This window comes from Pseudocercospora fijiensis (assembly GCF_000340215.1).
Source record: "Pseudocercospora fijiensis CIRAD86 unplaced genomic scaffold MYCFIscaffold_17, whole genome shotgun sequence".
Taxonomy (NCBI): domain Eukaryota; kingdom Fungi; phylum Ascomycota; class Dothideomycetes; order Mycosphaerellales; family Mycosphaerellaceae; genus Pseudocercospora; species Pseudocercospora fijiensis.
Window position 1 is genome coordinate 373047 of NW_006921548.1, and position 21047 is coordinate 394093.

The following is a 21047-nucleotide window of genomic DNA, read 5'->3' on the forward strand; positions in this document are numbered from 1 at the left end:
CTTCGGAAGATTCCCTACGCAGATCTGCAAAAGCTGTAGTGACCGTCCCGAGCCTCTGCTAACTCGACTAGCAACGTTAGCAACAGAATCCTCTGCAAGCCGACGACCTGCTGGATTTCAAAACCCACTCCACCACACCTGTACGCTGGTTTCCACCTCAACCACCATTGCATGAACATTACCGGAGACATGATTCAAGTCTTCCACTACCACGACGCCTAGCTTGCTTGTCGAAACTGCGCAAAATCAAGAAACCAGGCATGAAGTGGATTGACGTAGCAAATGAGAACTACAGCAACGGGAGGGGAGAAACGAGGGAGAGAGAGCTAATAGCCAGCTTCGTGGATTCTTCGAAGGAGGAGGAGAAGGAATCTCGTAGATGTAGAGTGGAGAATTGTTCGTCGATGGTGTGAATGCCATGCTATAATCTTCGTTTGAGCTATCAACAATGCACCGTACATCTAGCATACAAGATTGTATACCTCGCTCCTCTTCTAGGCAATACACACTCCCGCGCCAAAGCTGCAGAAATCCATTGTCCCGCGACGATGCGAATGCGAGGTCTGCGTAAATACTCAACGCATTATAGTTCACCTGCTCGACGACGTTGTGCAGATCGTCTTATAGTCCAAATATGTGTGAATTCTACGTCTGTGGGCAGAACAATGTCCTCGGCCGGCTTCGCATGGTCGTCTATTGCCGCTATTCTGAACCTTCGAGCCGGCGTTCTAAGCAACGAGCCTGGCGAAGCACTCATCACTGGTGATCCTGAGCCTTGCAGGTGGTGTAGGGACGCTTTTGGTCTCTTTGCTGGTGTTCGCAGGTATGGCGTGGCTTGTTGTACCGGCGTTGGGCTCGAAAGGACTCCTGCATTGGCCGCACGATCGTCCAGGCGTGCGTGGTCGAGGTCGCTGACTTGTTCGCCCAAGGTGTGCAGTGTCTGCTCAGTATGGCGCGACACCCGAGACTCCGTGTTCTCCCTGCGGCCTTGTGTACCTTGGGTGAAGTCTTGCATAGGACTATGTGCTTCGCCCGAAGCTGAGTGCAGTTGGGCATATCGTCCGAGAGCAAGTTTGCTGGCAGGGCGTGGTGTTATCAAGGAGTTTCCCAGACGAGTGCGCGTCCCAGGTGATGTCAGTGCTCGAGACCTACGCGAAACCAAGTTGCGATCGTTGGCGGGGTGCTTGTAATCGTCGAAGGCGACACGACGCAAGACTCGAGATTGGGGAGTTGAAGCCATGTTGCTGCTCTCGAGATAGCGGCTCTCCCTACGCTCGTCCGCTCGTCCACCCTCGTCCGCTCGTCCACCCTCGTCCGCTCGTCCACCCTCGTCCGCTCGTCCACTCTCGTCCGCTCGTCCACCTCGTCCCCTCGTCCGCTCGTGGGGATTCCAGCAATCGAGACGTATTGGAGCTGGCTTGCGATCGGTAGCAGCGCGGTGAAAATCGTCGATTCTGCGACAAGATCCGAGTTGAGATTGATGAGGAGTTGACTCTATAGTGCTGTTATTACTGTTTCGATTATCTCCTCCCTTCTGCAGTGCATCGCAGTGACTGGCCGTGGTCGATGGCTGTGCATCATCTCCTCTCGAGCGCTGCGCTCCTTCCATCGCTGGCACAGAATGCCGCTGTCCATTCGGATTATTCGAACTCGCGCTGGCAACTGCGACAGGAACGAGGACAGAGTTGAACAGCATGTCAGCCAGCGCCATCGAGAAGGCGAGCGGTGAGCGAATTCATCCACACATGTCGACGACAGCTTGGTACAGCATTCCGAACTGGACGCCAGAGCCAGCGCAGAGCCTAGCATTATCCGACGACCTCATTCACAGTCGAGACTTTTCGTTGCACACGACTGGGAGCGTGGAGGTTCATGGGCATGGCATGGCCGGCATCGCACTTTCGACGATTTCCTCAGGACCGGTAGGCATTTCGCTATTACAACCATAACCATAACATGAACTCGGACATGCACCCAATCGGCTTACACAAGAGACGTGCAGCTTCCATACCAGCCTAAGTAAGGTACGCAAGGCAGCCTCAACAACGCCCTCTTTAGAAGCCGCGCGAATTGCGAAGAAGACAAGGAAGAAGCCCGGTCTCTTTGCCCGAAATCTCTTCGAAGATTTATATAGCGACAGCGAACTATTGCCACGACTACGAAAACTCCTGTTCATGCTGAGCATGCGCGCCTCCGCTGTCCTGCTGCCTCTTTAAAGACATCTTCGTTACTTGGATGGAAAGCCTGTTCAGCCGTAGGAATACTACATATCACGATTGAAATAGGTGTTACACGCATAAGTTGGTGGAGTCTCTCAGTCTCTCACTCGCTACCGTGTTCGAGGGGATGAGATCTGGAATGTGGCTTCTAAGAGGGTGTCGGGGTCGTAAGTATTGGTTTGACGGCATTGCGTTCGCTAATGGTCTACTGTCTTTGTGGGACCGCAAGAGGCGGGAGAGCCATAAAGCATGGCGTGAATTAATCACAGAGACGCGGGCCAGGTCAGGTCACAACACATGAGAAACACACAGGACGGTACCACCACACTGCAGGACACTGCTTGTTACCCGTTCCCCCTTTTTCCCCCTTGAGTACTCCCCACGAACACTACTCTGAGAAGGTGATGGAAGCAGGAGGGCAGGAAGCAGACGGGCAGAAAGCAGACGGGCAGGAAGCAATGGCAGCAAGTAGGAGGTCCATAGACAGTCAGAGCCTGGCATAGCGTTTGTAGAAGACAGCTGGCGGCCGAGAGCCGCACTCAGATCAGCTGAGGAACGGGCTATAAATGGAATCAATAATAATAATAATAATAATTCGTGGGACCGCGTTCAGTCTGCCGGTTAGAGGGCTGAACTATGCGAGGCTTTTCCATCAGGTGAATCTGCACATGTAGGGTAGAGAGCGGCAAAGTGCATGCCAGTTTGATTCAGAGCATTAAACACCAACGTGACTAGCTAGAAAACGTGCACTTCTGCTACAGGCAAAGAGTCTCCCGAATCGGAAGACGTGGAATTGGACGAGACGGGAAGGCTATATGTACATACTGAAGAGTCTATAGTAGATGATAACGATGAGGTAGAAAAGTGCAATTGGCGACGACGTGTCGCACCTTCTCCAGCGTTACACCTGCTTTCCACCTTCACCTTTATCCACCTTCACCTTCATCCACCTTCACCTTCATCCACCTTCACCTTCATCCACCTTCACCTTCATCCACCTTCACCTTCATCCACCTTCACCTTCATCCACCCACCCACCTACCCAGTGACATCAACCCGTCAGGACTCGACTCCCTATAGAGAACGATACACCATCCGGAAAGATGTTTCAACGCCTTCGCCGAGACACCAACGCCTTCGATCAAGATGCCGCTGGCTTGCACCGGCTTGCTTTGCCGCCTGCGGAGTGCCTCACGATAGATCATCTAGACTCGTGGCTTGCCACTCTCTCCACTGCTCTGGAGGCACCCTCTTCCCTGTGGCGTTCCACCATCTCAGACTTTACAGAATGGATGAAGATGAGCTCGCCAACAGCCGGTGGCCTGAATATCATCGTCATTCACGATGAAGCAGCCGAGGGGATTCCAGTTGCCTGCGTCCATTGCTCCTCGGGCCCAGTGAAGATCACAGTATACGCCGAGAATGCCGACTTTGCGCTCCTCAACAGCGCTTCGATGAGGAGGAATACGAGCAACGTGGTCCACAAGCTACCTCCGACGATGAATTCTGGCCACGCAGTAGCAGAACATGGCAGTATCCTGTCCGCATGCGTCATTGCAGGCACCATCGTCGTCACGCACAAAACTGGCTTGAAGACAACCCTTCTTGAATGTGTGGTCCCTGCAGTGTGGGAGAGAGCGATTCGCATAGTGCACAAGTTCAGGACAGGAAGTCCTGAGTCCCAGAGAGAGATACTCGCACACTGTCGACTTCCCCAATTGCCTAGTCCCAACCGCATGATTTACCCGGCGAATGTGGAGCTCCCTCCAAGCTCGACATCATGCGCCGACGTCCTGGACTATATGTACGAGCACACAACTCAGAGGACTGCCTTGCAATCCCAGTCTCTCATTGATCAATGGGCACTGGTATCGGCAAACTCCCGAATCGTTGCCATAATCGCCTCGGAGGTCCTGAAGAGCCTTGTTGTTCCTTTTGCAGCGCCGAACCCGGTTCCTGAGCTTCCAAAGCTACTGGAACAGCTGGAAGACACCGAGAAGGACGTTGCCAAGTACGGCTCGAGAGGGGCTGTGCATGTCGTAGACTCCCTGACTACGGAGGCGGCTGCTCTACGTAGCAAGATTGACGACCTCAACAATGCTATGGGTGCGCGGGAGACGAGCGCGTGGAACCATATCAAGGCACTTATGATGCAGCTGAATGAATGGTCAGATCAACTTTTTTATATGCGAGACGAGCTAGTTCCAAGTGAACCTCGTGCACGAATTTTGCAAGTGGTGTGACGAGGTCAAGACGAAGGCCAAGCCGGATCTGGGATGCGACACGATGGACTCAAAAACGATTCGCCCATTTTTGGTTGAGGTTCGCTCGCTCGCTCGCAATGCCCTTGCTAGCTACCACTTCATAGTATGCTTCACGACTGCTTTTACGCTGCAGAACTTCGCAATAATGGATTGCCTATGTGTTGTTCAAATAGACAATACCAGCTAGAATAGTTGATCCAAAAAATTGTAAACGGTCATCGTAACTATGCACCGTGCTTAGCTACAATATCTTGTTCAAATGTACATGAGCCGATTGAAGCTTACTTGCGGGAGGACGAGCGCTATCGTGGAAAGTATGTTGTGCAAATAAATGCTGCTCGTGTTTTTACCTCATTCACAAGCAGTTATACGTCAGCTAACAACGCATAGAGTGGATGAAGTTGAGGCTGCTTGCCGAAGTGTTCGAGGTTGGTCGCCGGTCTGTTCGTGCTTTGTGCAAGGGCAGCGTAATTATACTTGAACGAAAAGTACATGAAAAAATTCCATTAGAGGAAGACGCGAGAATCGTGTACAATACTGTCTAGGTAGCCGAAAAAAAGAAAAACAAAAGAAGATGGCGCATACCAGCTGCGGTTCTTCCGGTTTCTTCCTGCAATCCGTACATGTACCAATGTTCTGATAAAAACCCCAATAAGATACAACCGAAAGACAAAAGAAAAAGGAAAAGAATCTTCACTCCACCTCCTCTCTCCGTACTTGCATTTCCTTCTGCAGGGCGCGCAATTGTGCTTCGGTAGCAGATGAGCGGCTTGCCAACCGACGAAACTGATTGACCAGGCTGCTAGGCACACCGGGCTCAAAGTTGTGCTTCGGTAGCAGATGAGCGGCTTGCCAACCGACGAAACTGATTGACCAGGCTGCTAGGCACACCGGGCTCAAAGAGGGAGTCGTTGAGGGTGCAGTGGGCCTTGAGGAGGTCGTTGGTGCTGGCGGAACACTGTGCGGCGAGTCTCTCATGCTCGAGCTTGCGATCCAAGACCTCTGCGCGAAGATCTGCCTTGAGTTCAGAGGCGCGCTGGCGGCAGCGAGAGCCTTGCTCCTTCAGAAGTTCCATAAGCTTGTGTGCTCCTCCACCGTCTAGCATTGATTGAACACTCGCCGGGGAAGCGTAGAAGGAGGGCGGAGAGGTCGGATGATGAGAGGCTTCAGATGCAGTAGACGGGATAGGAGAGGTGGCTGGCGTGCCCGGTGGGCTGTAAGGAGAGATAAGGTGTGTCTTGTGCTGTCGATGGTGCTGGCGAGGGGCAGCTGGGCTTGTCGGTGGTGATGCCGAGCGAGTGGCGCGAGATGGCTCCTTCGAAGAGGCCTTGGCCTTGGAAGAGACTGGTGCGGGAGGGTTATGGAGAGGGGTGGTAGGTCCGTCCTGCTGTTGACGCTGCCGATGAGAGGGAGCTGGGCTTGTCGGGACGGGTGCGATGAGAGACGCCGAGCGCGTGCCACGAGATGGTGGCTTCTTCGAAGAGTCCTTTGCCTTGGAAGAGCCTTTTGCCTTGGACGGGACTTTGGCCTTTGGAGGAGCAATGTCCCATATTCCGGAGCTTGCAATCTCAGCGACTACGGTGTCAACAAGGACCTTCTTGCCATAAGTGACTGTCGGCGGCTCGTGTGATCGAAGGCTATCCGAAGTCTCTTTCTTGAGGTCCTCCATGCTGGGAGATTGTAGCTTCGACCAGGCACGCGTATGCTTCTTCCAGAAAACCATATTGTCGCGGATCACGATTGCGTTAGGAAGCTTCTCGGAATTGACATGATTCTGGATGAAATCCAAGGTGCGCCCGAGGAGAAGACGGAAGACTGCGGGACCGTACTGGGTCGGAATTGGGGCATCGTGGAGCAAGTCGTGAACCTGGTTGGCAGAGATATACTCATCGGAAGAGATCTTGTGCTTGGCGCATGACAGGAGGATCTAGAATGGATAAGGTTAGGCATGTGTAAGGCTGGAAGTCAATGGTTTGGGCCAAGACTTACCGTCACATTCACATCATTGGTGCTCCAGACAATACGAGAAGGACAGCCATGCTTGGCGGTGCCTTGACCAGCGAGAAAGCCAAGGGTAATATTGGCATAGACTCGCTGCGTAAGACGAGAAGGCTGCAGGAGTGGGTAGGGATCAGTGTCGCCGTCCGGGTTGTTGAGAACGACGCTGTCCAAGTTGACGGCGTAGGGCGGAAGGGTCTGCGGCTGAATATAGGAAGTTGGAACGGTAAGAATGAGGCCGGCCTGGAGGGAACACCAGAAGGTCAGCATAGGCTTCGAATCATGCTTGGAGCTCCAAAGGAAGAAAGCTTACCATGTTACTTCACTCGCCTGAGCACAATGGGGATGCGAACAGTGTAAAGCGGAAGGGGATGGTGTCGGGGTGTTCAGGGTGGAAGTGGGTGATTCTGTAAGGGATTGGTGTAGTCGGAACTTGAGAGAGAGAGGATGCTCCTTGTACTATACGCAGACTCCAGCGTACTTGTTTCCCGAATCGATCCAGTAGAAGCTGATGTGCGCCCATCCAATCGTTGACGACACAGTTCAAGCGTATTGACTGTCGTACGTCTGGAGGCCAAGCAGAAGTGCAGATAAGGTGACGAATGAGATTTTGGGTCGTGCATGACCAATCGGACGGCCGGTCAGTTGTAGGGAGATCAGATGGGCGGGAGGTGGCTGTGGTGGGCGAGCGGAAGCGTTTGCCGCGGTCGTTTGCAATGATATATTGATTCTTTCGAAATGTTGAAGTTGGGTTGGCTGGCGAAGTTCTTCACCAAGGAAGCTCTGGTTGGTCACGGAATACGGGCCGTGCCCGAAGCGTTGCCGAAAGCCAATGCGCCATGCCAAGCCAAGCCATGCCATCGCCATCAAACACAAACACGACTCTCTCACCCATCCATCCAACTACATGTATTGTACGTACTTTCATCCAACCACGTACCTCCATCCAACCACGTACTTTCATCCAACCACGTACGTCCATCCAACCACGTACGTCCATCCAACCACGTACGTCCATCCAACTACGTATCATCGCCATTCCCTTCCGTGTCCACGCCTCCCATTTGATTGCCCATCGTTGTCCAGCAAGTGTAAGGAACGTCGTTACATGTACCTCGCAACAGCTCAACCTGTGATTCTCGCAACATCGCAGCATTCCACCTTTACAGCCCCCCAGCATTCCAACTTCACAGCCGCGCAGTCTCGCAGCATTTCAACATCGCAACATCACCATGCCTTGCAACTACAAGGCTCCCGCCTCGCAAGCAGCTTTCGAAGAGTTTGTCGATGGTCGCTGTGACTCCGGAGTATACATCAATGCCATTACGGGGGCAGAGTTGAACACTCTGTACGACGCTCTTGTCTGGTCGCCGCCTCTTCCACATCCACCGGCAGACGAAGAGCGTAATAAGCGCAATCTGCTCGCCTGGATCTTACGCAACTATCCAGAGCTAGCCAACCCAAGCCAGAAGATGCCTACCAAGGCAATCCTACATTCGTCCATGCAGGAGCGCAACTTGCTCCACCATATGCCCGTCGATCGCCCACAGCATACCGGTCCTCGTCGGAACACCAAGTCGACTCGACGCCAGCCACAAGCATCACTACAATCACTATCCGCACCACTCTCACTACAATCACTATCACTCCAACCAGCACCTTCGCCTGACGCCATGCACGCACTCGTACCAGACGTCGCCTTTCAGACGTTGACTCCTTCTCCTCCACCACCGAAGCGTCGCACCCGTAAATCCCTCCCATCGTTCGTCCAAAAGAACGAAGAACCTTCTGACGACGAGCTGGCCTCTTCCTGCACAGTACCAGCCGGACCGGCACCTTCGACACAAGCCATGCACGCACTCGTTCCAGACATCGCGTTTCAGACGCTCCCTACTTCTCCCACACCACCGAAGCGTCGCAGCCGCAAATCCCATCCATTTTCCGTCCAAGAAGACGACGAAGAATCCTCCTCGGAGGACAAGCTGACCTCTCCCCGGCCATCCAAATCCGCGCAGAAGGCCGGCATCCCACCCCTACACCTGGTGAGTCTCAATCCCTCCTTCTCCTCCTGCTTCTTCTTATCCCTAACATCTTCTCCTCCCCACAGCTCTCTCCCTCCTCTACCGAAGACGACGACGACCCGTATTTCTCCGACCACCACAATCGCGTCTCCACCATCGCATCCCAGCCGGTCAAACCCACCATCCCCCCACCACCACCACCATCTTCTTCTTCCATCGCGACCGCCACGTCCGCCACTATCCCGCAGCAGAACATCCAGATTCCACCACCACCACCACCACCATCTCCCCCCGCCGAGAACACCACCACTCCTCCTCCTCCTCCTCGAAGCCCCGATCTTCTACCCCCCCTCCTCCAAGCCCTCGACGGCAACACCGCCACGCTCCGTAACGTCTGTCTAGCGCGGAACTGGGATGCTGCGTTGTATACTCTTGCTACGATGACGAGTTTGGTGGTTATGGTTCGTGATAGTGGGTTTGATTAGGGTAATAATATGTATGTATGTGTTTGGTGGGATCAGGGTAATATGTATTCTGCGCGAGTGTGGAAAGGTGTCTTGTGGAAATTGCTGTTGTATTCCAGTTACAAATCGCGCCGACTACCCTACCGCCGTCGCCGTATCTGTCTGGCTCGAGCTGGGTTGTGATGCTATGTAGTGTGTTTTTGTTGGATATTATTACCACCATTCAACCAAAAGCGCGCTGCCTTTTATTAGAGGTCTTGCTTCTTCTTCTTCTTCTTCTTCTTCTTCTTCTTCTTCTTCTTCTTTGCTATGAGTTTCGACTAGTGTTTGCCTCGAGACAGTTACATCAAGTGGTGGAAGATGATTGGAGAGCAGGCAGTCACATCCTTCTCATACATAGCTGTGTGGTGCATTCATTAAATGAGTACGTATATAGACGTTGGTGTGAAAGTAAAAAGAAGTTCGGGCATGATAAGGTATGCATGTGTCGATGGAATGTTCAATTTCTCTCTGCTCACCCACGCCATTTCAGCCTGAAAATGCCCGTCCAAGGCTTGAGGTGAAAGACTCTAGCACTAATCCCATAGCCAGCGATCGGGACTGCGACGGCTGGCACGTGACCCGCGTTAGCTCTCCGACGCTCGTCGGCAGCGGAGAGAGGGAATAAGAACCTCACCCACGTCCTATGCCCACATTGACCATCAGTCGTTGAGCCCATGTACCAGTCCTGATTCCGGCGGCACGCTGCTTGTTCGTCGGCCGCCAAAGTCATGTTAATGGGAACTGCGTTGTGCCATTCCCACCAGACAGGATCAGGGTGAGTGGAACAGCCGAGACCGAAGCGATCATGATTTAGTGGCTGATGTTGGCCGGGGGCATCTTGCGAGCGAAAGGGAGAGGAGGCATTTCCCCTATATGCTGAAGAATACTCCGTGAAGTTATCAAAGGCGGTGTTGTACTCGAAACCTTTTGGGATGCAGTACTCGAATTCGCGCCGCACAAAACCCACGAAATCCATATTCTTGGCGGTTTGTGTTGCCGCTGAGGAGCCGTGGAAGATATCAGCCATCTGGTCGTTCCACGTTCCTAGGACTCGTTTCATATCTGAAAATGATTGTGGAGGTTCGTAGAGGATGACGTGGTTGTACAAGTCGATTGCTTCTTGTAGCTGAGAGTGGCGTGCAGCAATAAAGCTGTGGAGTAAAGCTTGGTGGACCAGAGTGCGCGCCATGGTGCGCCGAAGATCGTTCAGCTCGGCTTCGATTCCGGGCGTGTCATTAGCATTATTATTGCCAAACTTGGCCGACAGCTCGTCCAGTCTGGCGTTTACGGCGCAACGGGCCTCGGAAGCATGATCGAGAGCATGGATGGCCTTGTTGAGATGAACAAGAAACAGGCCTCGCGGATTTGTGAATTCCAGTACGAGGGCGCGGGCTTCTTCGAAGACTGCCATAGCCGCAACGGTGTGATTATCCTGGGGGTACAGCCATGACGGAAGGCGCTTGAGGAGTGGAAATCCTGAAGACCAGTCCCGGGTTACAAATGCCAGTTCGTCAGTCCGCAGGTAGTAGACATCTTGGAAGGCTCTGACCCAGGCTTTTATCTCTATGTTCGTAATGTCGAGCCATGTGCCGGACAGTCGACGGTCGTCTCCCTGGTCGGGACGCCGGGGGTGGTAGCGAAAGACACGATTCAAGTCAGGGAAGAGGGCGCATGGGGCCAGATGGTTGGGATTGCCTTGGACATGACACGGCGGAGATAGTGAAGTTGGATGTCGGAAGGCGAAGTAGACGCTTGCAACGGTACATGTAATGGCGATGACGGCGGCAGATAAGAGACGAACGCAGCGACGACGATGGGGAGGGTGCTGCTGTGGCGGAGGCTGTGGCGGTGGCGGAGGCGGTGGCGGAGGCGGAGGCGGTGGCGGTGGCGGAGGCGGTGGCGGTGGTGGTGCTGGCGGTGCAGCGTGAAGCGCCAAGTCAGCGAGGAGTTGGGCCTCGGCCTGGCGATTTAGACTCTGCGATTGCCTCCTCCCTCGCCCTCGCCCTTGCCCTCTCCCTCGCCCTTGCCCTCTCCCTCTCCTACTCCCACTCCCACTCCTACTCCCCCTCTCTCCACCTCCACCTCCACCTCGGCCTCTACTGCGAGTCGTGCTGCCACCTCGACTCAACCCTCGGCCTCTGCTGCTACTCGCGCCTCTGCCTCTGCCTCTGCCTCTGCTGCTGCTGCGAGTCGCACTTCCGCCTCCTCTCGCTCCCCTCCGCGCTCTCGCTCCCGCTCCCGCGCTCGCTGCGCCCCTTCCGCGCGCACGTTCTGCCATGGACGGAAAAGGAAAGAGGAAAGGGAAGAGCAGGTCGTGGTCGGCGGTGCTCGCATGATGGAGAAGAGCGGCGAGACGAGGCGAGAGGATAGAAGTATGGAGCGCGGCTGCATGCGTGCAGTGTTTGCGGAATGCACGCGCTTGCATTCTCATTCCGCAAAGGCGCCAATCATTTTCTCCTGAGCGCCGACGCAAGCTCGACCAACCATAACCACAACCACACACGATGGAAGGTGTCGATGCTGATGAGTCGCGAGCAATGCAGCGGATCCATGATGCATGTAGGTAGAAATGGACGAGATACCTCCCGTCTTCGTTGCCTGCCATGCGAACCTTCGCCTTCCTTTCTTCCTCTCTGCCTTGCCTCAAATCCTGCGCCAGTACCATGATGCATTCGCCAAGCGCCAGCACTCGCACTCTGCATCGCAAGTACGCTTCAGTCACGGAACATCAACCTCTCATTCCTCCCCAACGCCGACTCTCAGATGTCTCGACTGCAAGCGAAAGATCCGATTGCAATGCCAATCATGCCTGTTCTCGCCGTGCCTCAGTCGCCGACTTGGTCAAGACTTACGAAACCAACGCTTCCGCGCTCCGACCATCGTGCCTGCCATTTCCCCTCCACAGCGACAATGCCAAAAACTGGACCCACGAGGAGCACGACGATGCTGGTCTTGGTGCCGAGAGGAGCCCCATTCAGGTCAGTCTCGAAACAACAGACGACATGCACACAGAACAATGCTTTTCGTGGCGAATTACTTCTCACGACAATGCATTGTAAATGCTGGGCAAATTCACTTGTCCCGGACCATTCACTTATCACCAAATCCCCTTCTTCACATGAACCAGCAACCCTATAAAATCCCTCTTCTTCCACACATGTGTTCTTTCCTTCCACTCACACGTCCTCGACTCGAGTTCTACTAACATCTGCTCAGACTCCTACCCAAGACCTTGACCGACAAAGCGACTCGGACACGCTTGCCCTCGCATTATCAAGTATCGCAACACTAGCAGCATTGGAGTCAGCAGTTATGGACTCCTGCGAAGAATGCGTTATGCGAGCTGCAAACGTTCCACTACCAGACGACGCAGCTCCAGCACCTCCAGGAATCCTCGAACAATTCCGCCTCCGCATTGACGTTACCCTCAACCAGCTCAGACGTCCAGCCGTTCGCTTCCTTTGGCGTTGGATCCTCCAACCCTTATTGGTGATCCTACTTAAGGAGCTTATTAGCACCCACGTCATCGGCCCATCAAACACTACCACCACTACCAACGCTGCTGCCGCCGACCCGTACTACACCTCCCTCCAGCAAGCCCAACGTGACTTCGCCGCCATAGCCCTCTCCGCCCAAACCTCCAACCTGTGGTGTCTTCCTTCCTACTCCTGGTGGCCAAACCCCTACCATGTCCCTTCAACCCACCATCCGTGTCCTGAGGTCGATATCTGGTCCGAGGCCAGCTCCTACACTTACCAAATCCTCTGGCCGACTTCCGACGTCTCTCTCCCGATCCACATCCGCGATTCTTGGGCCCACACTGCCGACGACTACCTCAAACTCCTCCGGCAGGCGGGCCACCTCGTTCGCATAACCGCTATGCACCACAACGAGGGTCACGTCGCGCAGGCAGTTTTTGCCAATGTCACGTATGCCGAGGCCAAGTTGCGGAAGTTGACAACAACAACCATAACGGACATTTCTTCTGCTTCGGACTCTCTCCTGGATTTCTTCGTCCCGGGTCGAATCCTAGGATTTCATGAGCAAGGAGGAGGAGAAGAAGAAGATTATTTTGGCCTGACGCTCCAGGCTCGAGAGCAATTGATTCAGGCGTTTTGGGCGCTGCATGAAGGGTTTCGGACTGTAATATGGGTCGAGACGCGTTTCTAAGAAGATGAACGCGAGATGAGGAATCGCTCTCGGTGTAGGGAAATGTAAAGCAAGCTATGAGAAGCTGCTGCTTGTAGAGTGAGTGCTTTTTGTTTTTGGGAAATTTGACCCTTCTTTCCCTTCTGTTAAAGGTCTTCGAGGGAAGGGGATTCCTATAAGCTGATAGCAGATACAATGGAAATCAGAGCCAAAAGGGTCTGGAGTTGCGCGCTCGCGCTGTGTTTCTTGACATTTCCTCGCTACCTGAGAACGTGTTACCTCTCTCTCTACGCCCCCGAATCGTTCGCTAACATTTGACGTCGAGATCCCTCCCCTACGAATACGGCACTCACCGCAGACAGTGCAACCTGAAGTCGATCGAGCTAGAATAATCCACACCTCTGAGCCGACTTCCGCCCCCCAATACAGTCAGTGCTCGAAGCACTCGTCACCCATACGTCTACTATGAACAGTTGGAAGCGCGTGAAGCTACACGTGTCTCGCCCTTCTATGCGACTCGGACAGCTACCCGTAGACCGCAAGGGCGGGTGGAAGAGATAAAAGCACATGGCTGGGTTATGCTGCTGCTTTCCGTCACGCTGTACAACGCCAGCAGATACACCGCCTAAGTTTCTTTTTTTTTTGCCTTTTGCTTTTTCCGTCTTCTCGACTACCACTCACAACACAAAAAAATTCATATCTCCCCTTTCTTTCTTTCTTTCCTTCGACTCCCAACCATGCACACCAAACTCCGAGAAGCGGAACGAAAACGCACACGCGCGCTCAAAGAGCTCGCCGACGCTCTCGCAACCCTTTCTCCCGACTCTGCATCACCCGCTAATAGTGCCAACGAGGAGGACGACTTTCAAGCTTCTGGGGAACTGCCGCGCTTGTCTGGTCGTAAGGAGGAGGACGTTCAAGCTTCTGCTAGCTCTAGGGAACTACTACGATCCGCCAAATCGGTGTCTGATCGTAAGGAGGAGGAGGACATTCAAGCACCTGCGCCCTCTTCTTCTTCTTCTTCTGCCTTACCACGATCGGCCAAGCTGATGTCTGGTCGTAAGGAGAACATTCAAGCACCTGCGACATCTTTTTCTTCTTCTGCCTCACCACGATCGGGCAAGTTGATGTCTGGTCGTAAAGAGAACATTCAAGCACCTGCGACATCTTTTTCTTCTTCTGCCTCACCACGATCGGGCAAGTTGATGTCTGATCGCAAGGAGGACATTCAAGCACCTACGACCTCTTCATCTCCTCCCTCTACCCCCAGGGAACAACAACCACGATCCACCAAATCCAAATCCATATCCAGTCCTCGCCAGCACCAGCATCCTTCTTCATCTGAACACTCCCGCCTCCACCGCGCCTTACAGAGTAAGCAATATTTCTTCCCCCTAGATTCGCAAAACAACGCTACTAACTAACTTCTTACAATTCAGAGATCCCACCCCCACCACCCGCAACTTCTGCAACCGAGAATCTCCTCTCTTCCGCGCTCGCTGAGCTAGATGTCTTGTCTCCAGAGGAGAATCCCAAGAAGTAGAAGAAGGAGAAGAAGATTTCCTCTACGCGAGCCTAGTATTAGTAAAAATTTCTGCGGTGTGTGCTTTATGAAATCAAAACAAAGAACATTGTTACCCTTACAAGATACCCTAAGGACCATTCTAGTCCATATAGGTTCCCCGAAGGCCACGAAACCACTCGCTTGGTAAGCCAGCCAGTCGCTCAGTAAGCTAGCCAGTCGCTCAGTCGCTTCGTGAGCCAGCCACCGCGTCGTTGCGTCACAATCTGCGCACCGCATCACGCATCACGTAATGGTTATCACGTGCGGTCGCCGCGTCGTTGAGTTACAATGCGCCTCGCATCACGTTAGCTAAACTGAACTGCAAATTCTTTACGGTATTCCTACCACAAACTGTTCCACCACCAAAAAAATGGCTGTACCAAGCGTATGTGGGTCGTGTGCGGAGGGCCTGAGCACCTCCGGGCTGGACTTCATCCATGTCGCAGGTTCCTCTTTCACGCTGCTAGGCACCATCACCATTACCAAGTCACCGGGAGCCTGCACATTTCGCACCGCATAGTCGCCATATAAATTGATCTTTTCTTTCCCGCGCGCTCGAGATGTCTGAGGGTGAAGCTCAGCCGTCCCAGAGGCCACCACCATCCGCCCCGGTATTGTCTACTTTCACAGCACCACGACTATGTTAACTACACCCTTCACCAATCGATTCAAGCTTCATGGATTGAAGTCCTCGTCGCTGTGATGTTGTTGCTGACATATATATATAGAGAAAGGATCTGTCTGGCGCTCTGCGGGCGAAGAAGCGCCCAATGCCGCTTCCGCCAGCAAGGCCCGTGCCGCAGTGATCGGGCTGCTGTGCTTTTCGACATGATATTGACATCTAATAGACCTCTCACAGCTTCCAAGAACTGACTTGGAGCAGCAGACAACATCCATCCAGCAGATGTGTTAAGAAAGCTTTCCAGCAACAGGCTCACGAAGACTGCCCTCACGAATACAGCCCTCAACCTCAGCTTCGGACGCGCGAATTACTCTCATCTGTCCACCGCAGCCATCAAGCTTTAGCAGCCATCAAAGATTCAGCGAAGACTCAGCGATCATCAAGAACGAATAGGCGAAAAAGGGCTGCAGTCAGGGGCTGGCTGGACGACGTTCTTCCGTGCTGGACGCTGCTGTCGGGCTTGCGCAAACGACTCTATTCATCTACGGAAGCGTGCATGTGCACGCGCCTTCCTTATTCTCGCGACTGCCTGCAAACACGCACACCACACCTTTGCTTTTTCCAACATCCTCTGCACACGCACAACACCCTCCGCACACGAACAACACCCTCTGCACACGACCCAAAGCCAATTCGCACACGCAAAATACATATACTGGCTGTTGTCAGTCTCTTCCAGCAAGATGCGCTTCACGTTCTTGCCGCCACACGCGCTGGGTCGAGCGCCTGTCCGACCAGCTGCTGCGCCGACTGATCCATCGAATGCTGATCAATCGAGTGCCAATCCATCAAGCGATCAGCCAGGTGCTGCACCTCCATCAAGCGATCAGCCAGGCGCTGCATCTGATCCGGCGACTGGTACGAAGCGCCGCCACGATGATGAGGATGGCCCAGCTAGTGCTGATGAAGTCGACGGCGGCGACTCGAGTGGCGAACCTCATAGTCTAGAGGATATCATCCAGAGCATCGAGACTTCTGGCGATAATACTGCCGCTGAGGCCGACGACGATGACCAAGTTGTTGACCCAATGGCACATATGACTCCTGACATTCTTAGCCTACAGCTTGCTACAAAGCAGACTGTTGAAGACCTCAAGCAGCTCACTGTCGAGGAGGTTATTCAGACCGCTGAGTATCAAATGCGAGACGACGATCAGAGAGACGATGAACCTACTGCTGTCCCTGGCCAAGAGTTTGTTGAGGTAGATGAGGCTCACGCGCCTCAGCAACAGCAACAGCAGCAAACAACTGTTATGCTACCACCTGCTCGCCCATCACCACTTGATCAATCCGAAGCTTACGACCAGAAGAAGGGCTGCAAGGTTAGCACTCTGAGCAACCTGGAGCGGGCTTTCGGACTCTGGCTGCAGGATGTAGGTATTTCTCGCTCCGACTACACCTCACTGCACAAGATCTTCACGACTCTTCTCCCAGACAGCGAGATCGCACCGGGCAGCAAGCTTGGTGAGCTACCGAAGTCTATTGATACCGTCAAGCTGCACCTGAAGTCAGTGCTTCCATTGCTGGAACTGCGATACCAAGAGATCGCGCTTCAAAAGCAGAAGACGCTGCCAACCGCATCTGGCAAGGAGACTACCCATAGGCCATTGTTCTTCTTCAATCCACAGCAGCTGTTCACACGCATACTAACCTCCGACATTGCAAAGAACATGCACTCGGGCTTGGCTTACCTTACTGATCTGCCTACTGAGCTGTGCCACTCTCGTGCATGGGCCAGTTCTATCCGCACGACTTCTGGTGCATTTGCGCGATACCCTGGTCAGCTCGACACCATATCGGCTTCACGCTACACTGATGAGCCTGCTCGCGGACCGCCGCCGGTACCACCACAGCAGAAGAAGAAGTCTCGCGGCAGGAAGACAGCTCGCGTCGATGAAGAAGCCGAGGAGCCGCCTATGCCAGCACCTCCAGTCGATTGGAGTCAGTTTATCGGCACATCTGGCGGGCCTATCCGTCCATCCGACTTTGTTCGCTTCTACTGCTAAGATGCGAGCTGCAACTGCAGAGCTACCTCCAAGACCCATGTCGGCCGAGTAACTGCAAACTGGCTGGATCAGCGAGAGCCAAGTAAGCGCAACGCCAATGGAGATTACAAGGGTGACCAAAGATCTACCGTTGTTCAAATTGTGCCACTTTTCGCTCAAAGCCACCTGCCCGCTCACACAAGGCAAGCACTTGGTGGAGACTTTCTTTCTACGGAGCTTTTTGCTGTCGATTGTCAATTATACTTCGTCCTCGAGGCAGATGTGCAGCCTTTCGACTTGGGTACAATCGCTATGCACTACCCTTACCAGAGCCGAATCCCTTCGCAGCCACTACCACAAGACAAGTTCGACTTCGCTGTTCGACTTGTTGTTGCAAGCGACGGCAGCCTTCGACCCAATCTATCAAGCACACCCGATTCGCGGCGAGCTAGAGATCATAGTCTATGGTCGCAAGCCACTGCTTAACAAGCTCGACGCTCAAGATGGAGTGCGGGCTATATCCGCTCCATATCTCATGTTCATGGATAGTTTCGGTCTATACCGCAACATGCGTCGATCCTTGATGGGCTGGTACATTACGCTCGCAGGCCTGACTATGCAGGAGCGCAATCGGACGAGCAATATGATTCCTTTTACACTTGGACCTCATGGCAGCAATACTGAAGATGTGATTGAGGCTATCGCCCCATGTCTCCGAGCCTTGGAAGCTGGCCAACTTCTTGACCTCCTAGACGGCTCTGGCTAAGCCATGGTCTGCGCTTTCACGATAGCTTACACAGGTGATATGGTTCAGCAGCAAGATAACTCTGGCATGCTTGGTGTTGGTGCAAAAGTATCATGCCGAGACTGCTATACTACCGCTGACCAACGAGGAACTCTAGATGTGCCTATCTCCAACCTTCGCTTTCATCACGAGAATGAGCGTATTCGCTAGCACATGGAATCAATTTCTGCACCAACGACTCGCGCTGCATATGGTAGGCAGTATGGTATGGCTGGTAATCGACCTGCGCTCCAACATCTATCGCCGGCGCTGGACATCATTCTCTCACGCCCATCGGATCCAACGCACTCTGAGTACAAGGGTATGACTGGCATGGTGCATACAGTCCTTCTTGCCGAGATGTTGACTACTAATGGCCAGATCCAATATGGCAAAGCCCTTCACAAGTTCGCTATGCCGCTAGGGTGGCAGCGTCTCCAATCTCCGTTGTATTGCCTTGGTTTATACAGTCTTTCTGAACATGCGCGATGGTCTGTTATTGCCCCTATTCTGTGCCGTACCTGGCTCCAAGATGCATACATTGAGGCGTCATTCCAAGACGGCGTTCAGGAGATAGCATCAAAGAATGGCACTATGCTGCATCAAGTTGCAGAATCTCTACGTCAACAGATGCAACTCCAACATGCTGTTCCTACATGGGCAATTCTTGTGCGCTTCTTCGCAGCACTAGCTCGGTCCAATGTCCATCTTATGTCAAAGATCAATACTGTTTAACAGCGCAAGGAATACATGACCGAGATGGTGGCTATGAGGCGCATCTTCCAAGAATTGATGGAGTGTGCTGCCATTTCTAACATCAAGAACCCACACACACGACAGCGATCAAAGAGTCAGAGTATCTTAGTCTCCGGTATCGATCTCAGTCAGAATCTACCCCAAGACAAGCAGTCTAAAGAGACTAAGGGTGCTGCTGAGTACCGTGGCATGGCTAAGCGCCGCGCCCAAACGTCCATATTGGACAACACTACGTCGACTCGATTGCTGAATACGCAACAGCTAGCAACTCCAATGTTCTCGCTGGCGAGATGAAGCACAAGGGCATGAAGCAGCAGATCGAGCTCACTAATCATCAGAATGCAGAGCGTGATCTTCTAATGCGCCAGAGCCTCGAGATGACTGTTCGACTGCTATTGCAGAACGGCTATGTCAACGACCAGCCGGAGTTGACAGCACAGATGAAGGGTCTCTTCGAGAACAACCCCCAGCTGTTCGATAGCGTGCTTCCTCGATCCGAGCAGTCTCGCGACGATGACCGCTCTGTGCTTGACGGCATCGACTCGATTCTCTCGGACAGTGACCACCTTATTGTCAATACTGGCGAGCGACTTCTCCAGTATCACTGCCACGAGTTCATCGGCCTCCCAATTAAGAACAATGCAATGAAGCCAGACTTCCGCCAGTCGCTGCAAGCTGCATATAACTACGACTACAATCGCCAGAATTGCACTCCGTCGAATCCTGACAACATCTATTGGTTCAAGCGCTTTGGCTACGATGATAAGCCAACTCAACGCCGTGCAGTCTATCGTCGTGGCGACTTTGTGCGCTATCGTGGTATCAACATTGGCCGTATTGATCAGATTTTTACTCACCGCACAGCCAAGGGTTTATCGCTGTCCATGCGAGTTACTCCAGCGCAGACCGACAACACGCCTAAGGGCAAAGACCCTATGCTGCAGCTGCCTGTCTACAAGATGACCAACAAGCAGATTACCGTTGGAGTTAACGCTATCGTTGGCAGCGAGATCTGGATGTTGCCAGTTACAGGTGGCAGCGGCCTTGACATGACCATGGGCAAAGAAGCTGTCAAACTTAAGAGCGGCGAGCGTGTGTTGTTCGTGGATTGGGACTTGCAGTTTCTTTAAGCACAGCAGAGGTATGCAAGGCCAATCCATCGAAAGCTGTTGTGAACCTATACTGACACCGGCGCAGGCTCTGGCTCTGATTATCGCCTCGTCCATCATTCCAAGTAAGTGCCGCTCAATCTATCTCAATCGCAACAACACGCTGACTATCCATCGCAGAATAGCAGCTCCGCTCTCAGGCTTTTCATTTAAGGCTCTCAACTCCGGCACCGCAGCAGTCTCTTCTTTCGTTCATCCACTCGACGCTCTCGCATGTGGTATGTCTCTCGTACCAGGTCTATTAATGCCCAGATACTGACTTGTGATCAGCAACGCTTCTTCTACACGCGAAGTTCTCGCATATGGTACGTCTCTTGCAGCGCTGGAGTCCTTATTACCTGGATACTAATATCGTAATCAGCTCATGACTCTTTCCGCAACCCACGACCTACGACTCACGACCTACAGCACGCGGTGCTTTGATTTCTTTCACGTTCGGCTTCTTTCACGTTCGGCTTCTTTCACGTTCGGCTTCTTTCACCACCCACAGCACGTAGCGCTTTGACTTCTTTCACGTTTGACTTCCTCCGCGATCTACGTTATACGGCATTCCGACTTCTTCATTTGCGATCCATAGCATGCAGCGCATCGACTTCGAATGGCGGCTTCTGCGAACGGCGGCTTCTGCGAATGGTGGCTTCTGCGAAAGGTGGCCCCTGCGAGCGGCGACTTCGAGCAACGAGTGCAGCGACTGTAAGGCTGGGTAGACAGCTGGACACTGGATAGCTGGACACTGGATAGCTAGATTGCAGGTGTAGCATGCGCTGCCGCCATTGGTCGCCGCGTGGGGTCCGCTGGACCATAGACCTCGCACGTTCCATTGCACGGTTTTGCTTGTCAAAGAGTCGACCCGAGAAATCATTTTTGTAAGAACAAGGAGAACACAAAAGGAGCGAAGAGACATCCCGTGGCACTCATGGGTGTGTATGGCAAGACATGGAGCTATACCA

The 21047-nt window shown here is 53.2% G+C and overlaps 9 protein-coding genes across 9 annotated transcripts; 6 read left to right on the plus strand and 3 right to left on the minus strand.

Moving 5' to 3' along the window:
* Nucleotides 1-415: 415 nt before the first annotated feature.
* MYCFIDRAFT_212716 (uncharacterized protein) lies at nt 416-1187 on the minus strand. Its single transcript, XM_007934168.1, has one exon. It carries the CDS (start codon nt 1013-1015, stop codon nt 584-586), a length of 432 nt encoding a protein of 143 aa, XP_007932359.1. The 5' UTR covers nt 1016-1187; the 3' UTR covers nt 416-583.
* A 987-nt stretch (nt 1188-2174) lies between these two features.
* On the plus strand, nt 2175-4707 carry MYCFIDRAFT_180367 (uncharacterized protein; the record flags this gene model as incomplete). The annotated part of the gene is made up of 14 exons (XM_007934169.1): nt 2175-2198; nt 2244-2254; nt 2286-2360; nt 2392-2422; nt 2449-2473; nt 2502-2705; nt 2732-2816; nt 2845-2889; nt 2921-2946; nt 2981-3083; nt 3119-3264; nt 3300-4420; nt 4455-4641; nt 4667-4707. 14 exons carry the CDS (start codon nt 2175-2177, stop codon nt 4705-4707), a joined length of 2124 nt encoding a protein of 707 aa, XP_007932360.1.
* Nucleotides 4708-4738: 31 nt separating this feature from the next.
* Nucleotides 4739-7557, minus strand: MYCFIDRAFT_180368 (uncharacterized protein; the record flags this gene model as incomplete). Its single annotated transcript, XM_007934170.1, has 13 exons — nt 4739-4833; nt 4868-4924; nt 4967-5020; nt 5050-5119; nt 5181-5269; nt 5296-5331; nt 5375-6368; nt 6403-6441; nt 6479-6773; nt 6808-7237; nt 7277-7365; nt 7400-7503; nt 7537-7557. The coding sequence occupies 13 exons, from the start codon at nt 7555-7557 to the stop codon at nt 4739-4741; spliced, it is 2373 nt and encodes a 790-aa protein (XP_007932361.1).
* A 32-nt stretch (nt 7558-7589) lies between these two features.
* On the plus strand, nt 7590-9159 carry MYCFIDRAFT_180369 (uncharacterized protein; the record flags this gene model as incomplete). Its single annotated transcript, XM_007934171.1, has 5 exons — nt 7590-7613; nt 7651-8523; nt 8589-8977; nt 9024-9061; nt 9086-9159. 5 exons carry the CDS (start codon nt 7590-7592, stop codon nt 9157-9159), a joined length of 1398 nt encoding a protein of 465 aa, XP_007932362.1.
* Nucleotides 9160-9480: 321 nt separating this feature from the next.
* Nucleotides 9481-11560, minus strand: MYCFIDRAFT_209359 (uncharacterized protein; the record flags this gene model as incomplete). The annotated part of the gene is made up of 3 exons (XM_007934172.1): nt 9481-11393; nt 11424-11434; nt 11478-11560. The coding sequence occupies 3 exons, from the start codon at nt 11558-11560 to the stop codon at nt 9481-9483; spliced, it is 2007 nt and encodes a 668-aa protein (XP_007932363.1).
* A 51-nt stretch (nt 11561-11611) lies between these two features.
* MYCFIDRAFT_200816 (uncharacterized protein) lies at nt 11612-13178 on the plus strand (the record flags this gene model as incomplete). Its single annotated transcript, XM_007934173.1, has 2 exons — nt 11612-11986; nt 12225-13178. 2 exons carry the CDS (start codon nt 11612-11614, stop codon nt 13176-13178), a joined length of 1329 nt encoding a protein of 442 aa, XP_007932364.1.
* A 716-nt stretch (nt 13179-13894) lies between these two features.
* On the plus strand, nt 13895-14700 carry MYCFIDRAFT_200817 (uncharacterized protein; the record flags this gene model as incomplete). The annotated part of the gene is made up of 2 exons (XM_007934174.1): nt 13895-14216; nt 14597-14700. The coding sequence occupies 2 exons, from the start codon at nt 13895-13897 to the stop codon at nt 14698-14700; spliced, it is 426 nt and encodes a 141-aa protein (XP_007932365.1).
* A 1386-nt stretch (nt 14701-16086) lies between these two features.
* On the plus strand, nt 16087-18154 carry MYCFIDRAFT_84721 (uncharacterized protein; the record flags this gene model as incomplete). Its single annotated transcript, XM_007934175.1, has 3 exons — nt 16087-17344; nt 17482-17487; nt 17715-18154. 3 exons carry the CDS (start codon nt 16087-16089, stop codon nt 18152-18154), a joined length of 1704 nt encoding a protein of 567 aa, XP_007932366.1.
* Nucleotides 18155-18653: 499 nt separating this feature from the next.
* MYCFIDRAFT_84722 (uncharacterized protein) lies at nt 18654-20794 on the plus strand (the record flags this gene model as incomplete). The annotated part of the gene is made up of 6 exons (XM_007934176.1): nt 18654-18663; nt 19190-20020; nt 20126-20162; nt 20218-20315; nt 20368-20402; nt 20675-20794. 6 exons carry the CDS (start codon nt 18654-18656, stop codon nt 20792-20794), a joined length of 1131 nt encoding a protein of 376 aa, XP_007932367.1.
* Nucleotides 20795-21047: the final 253 nt, after the last annotated feature.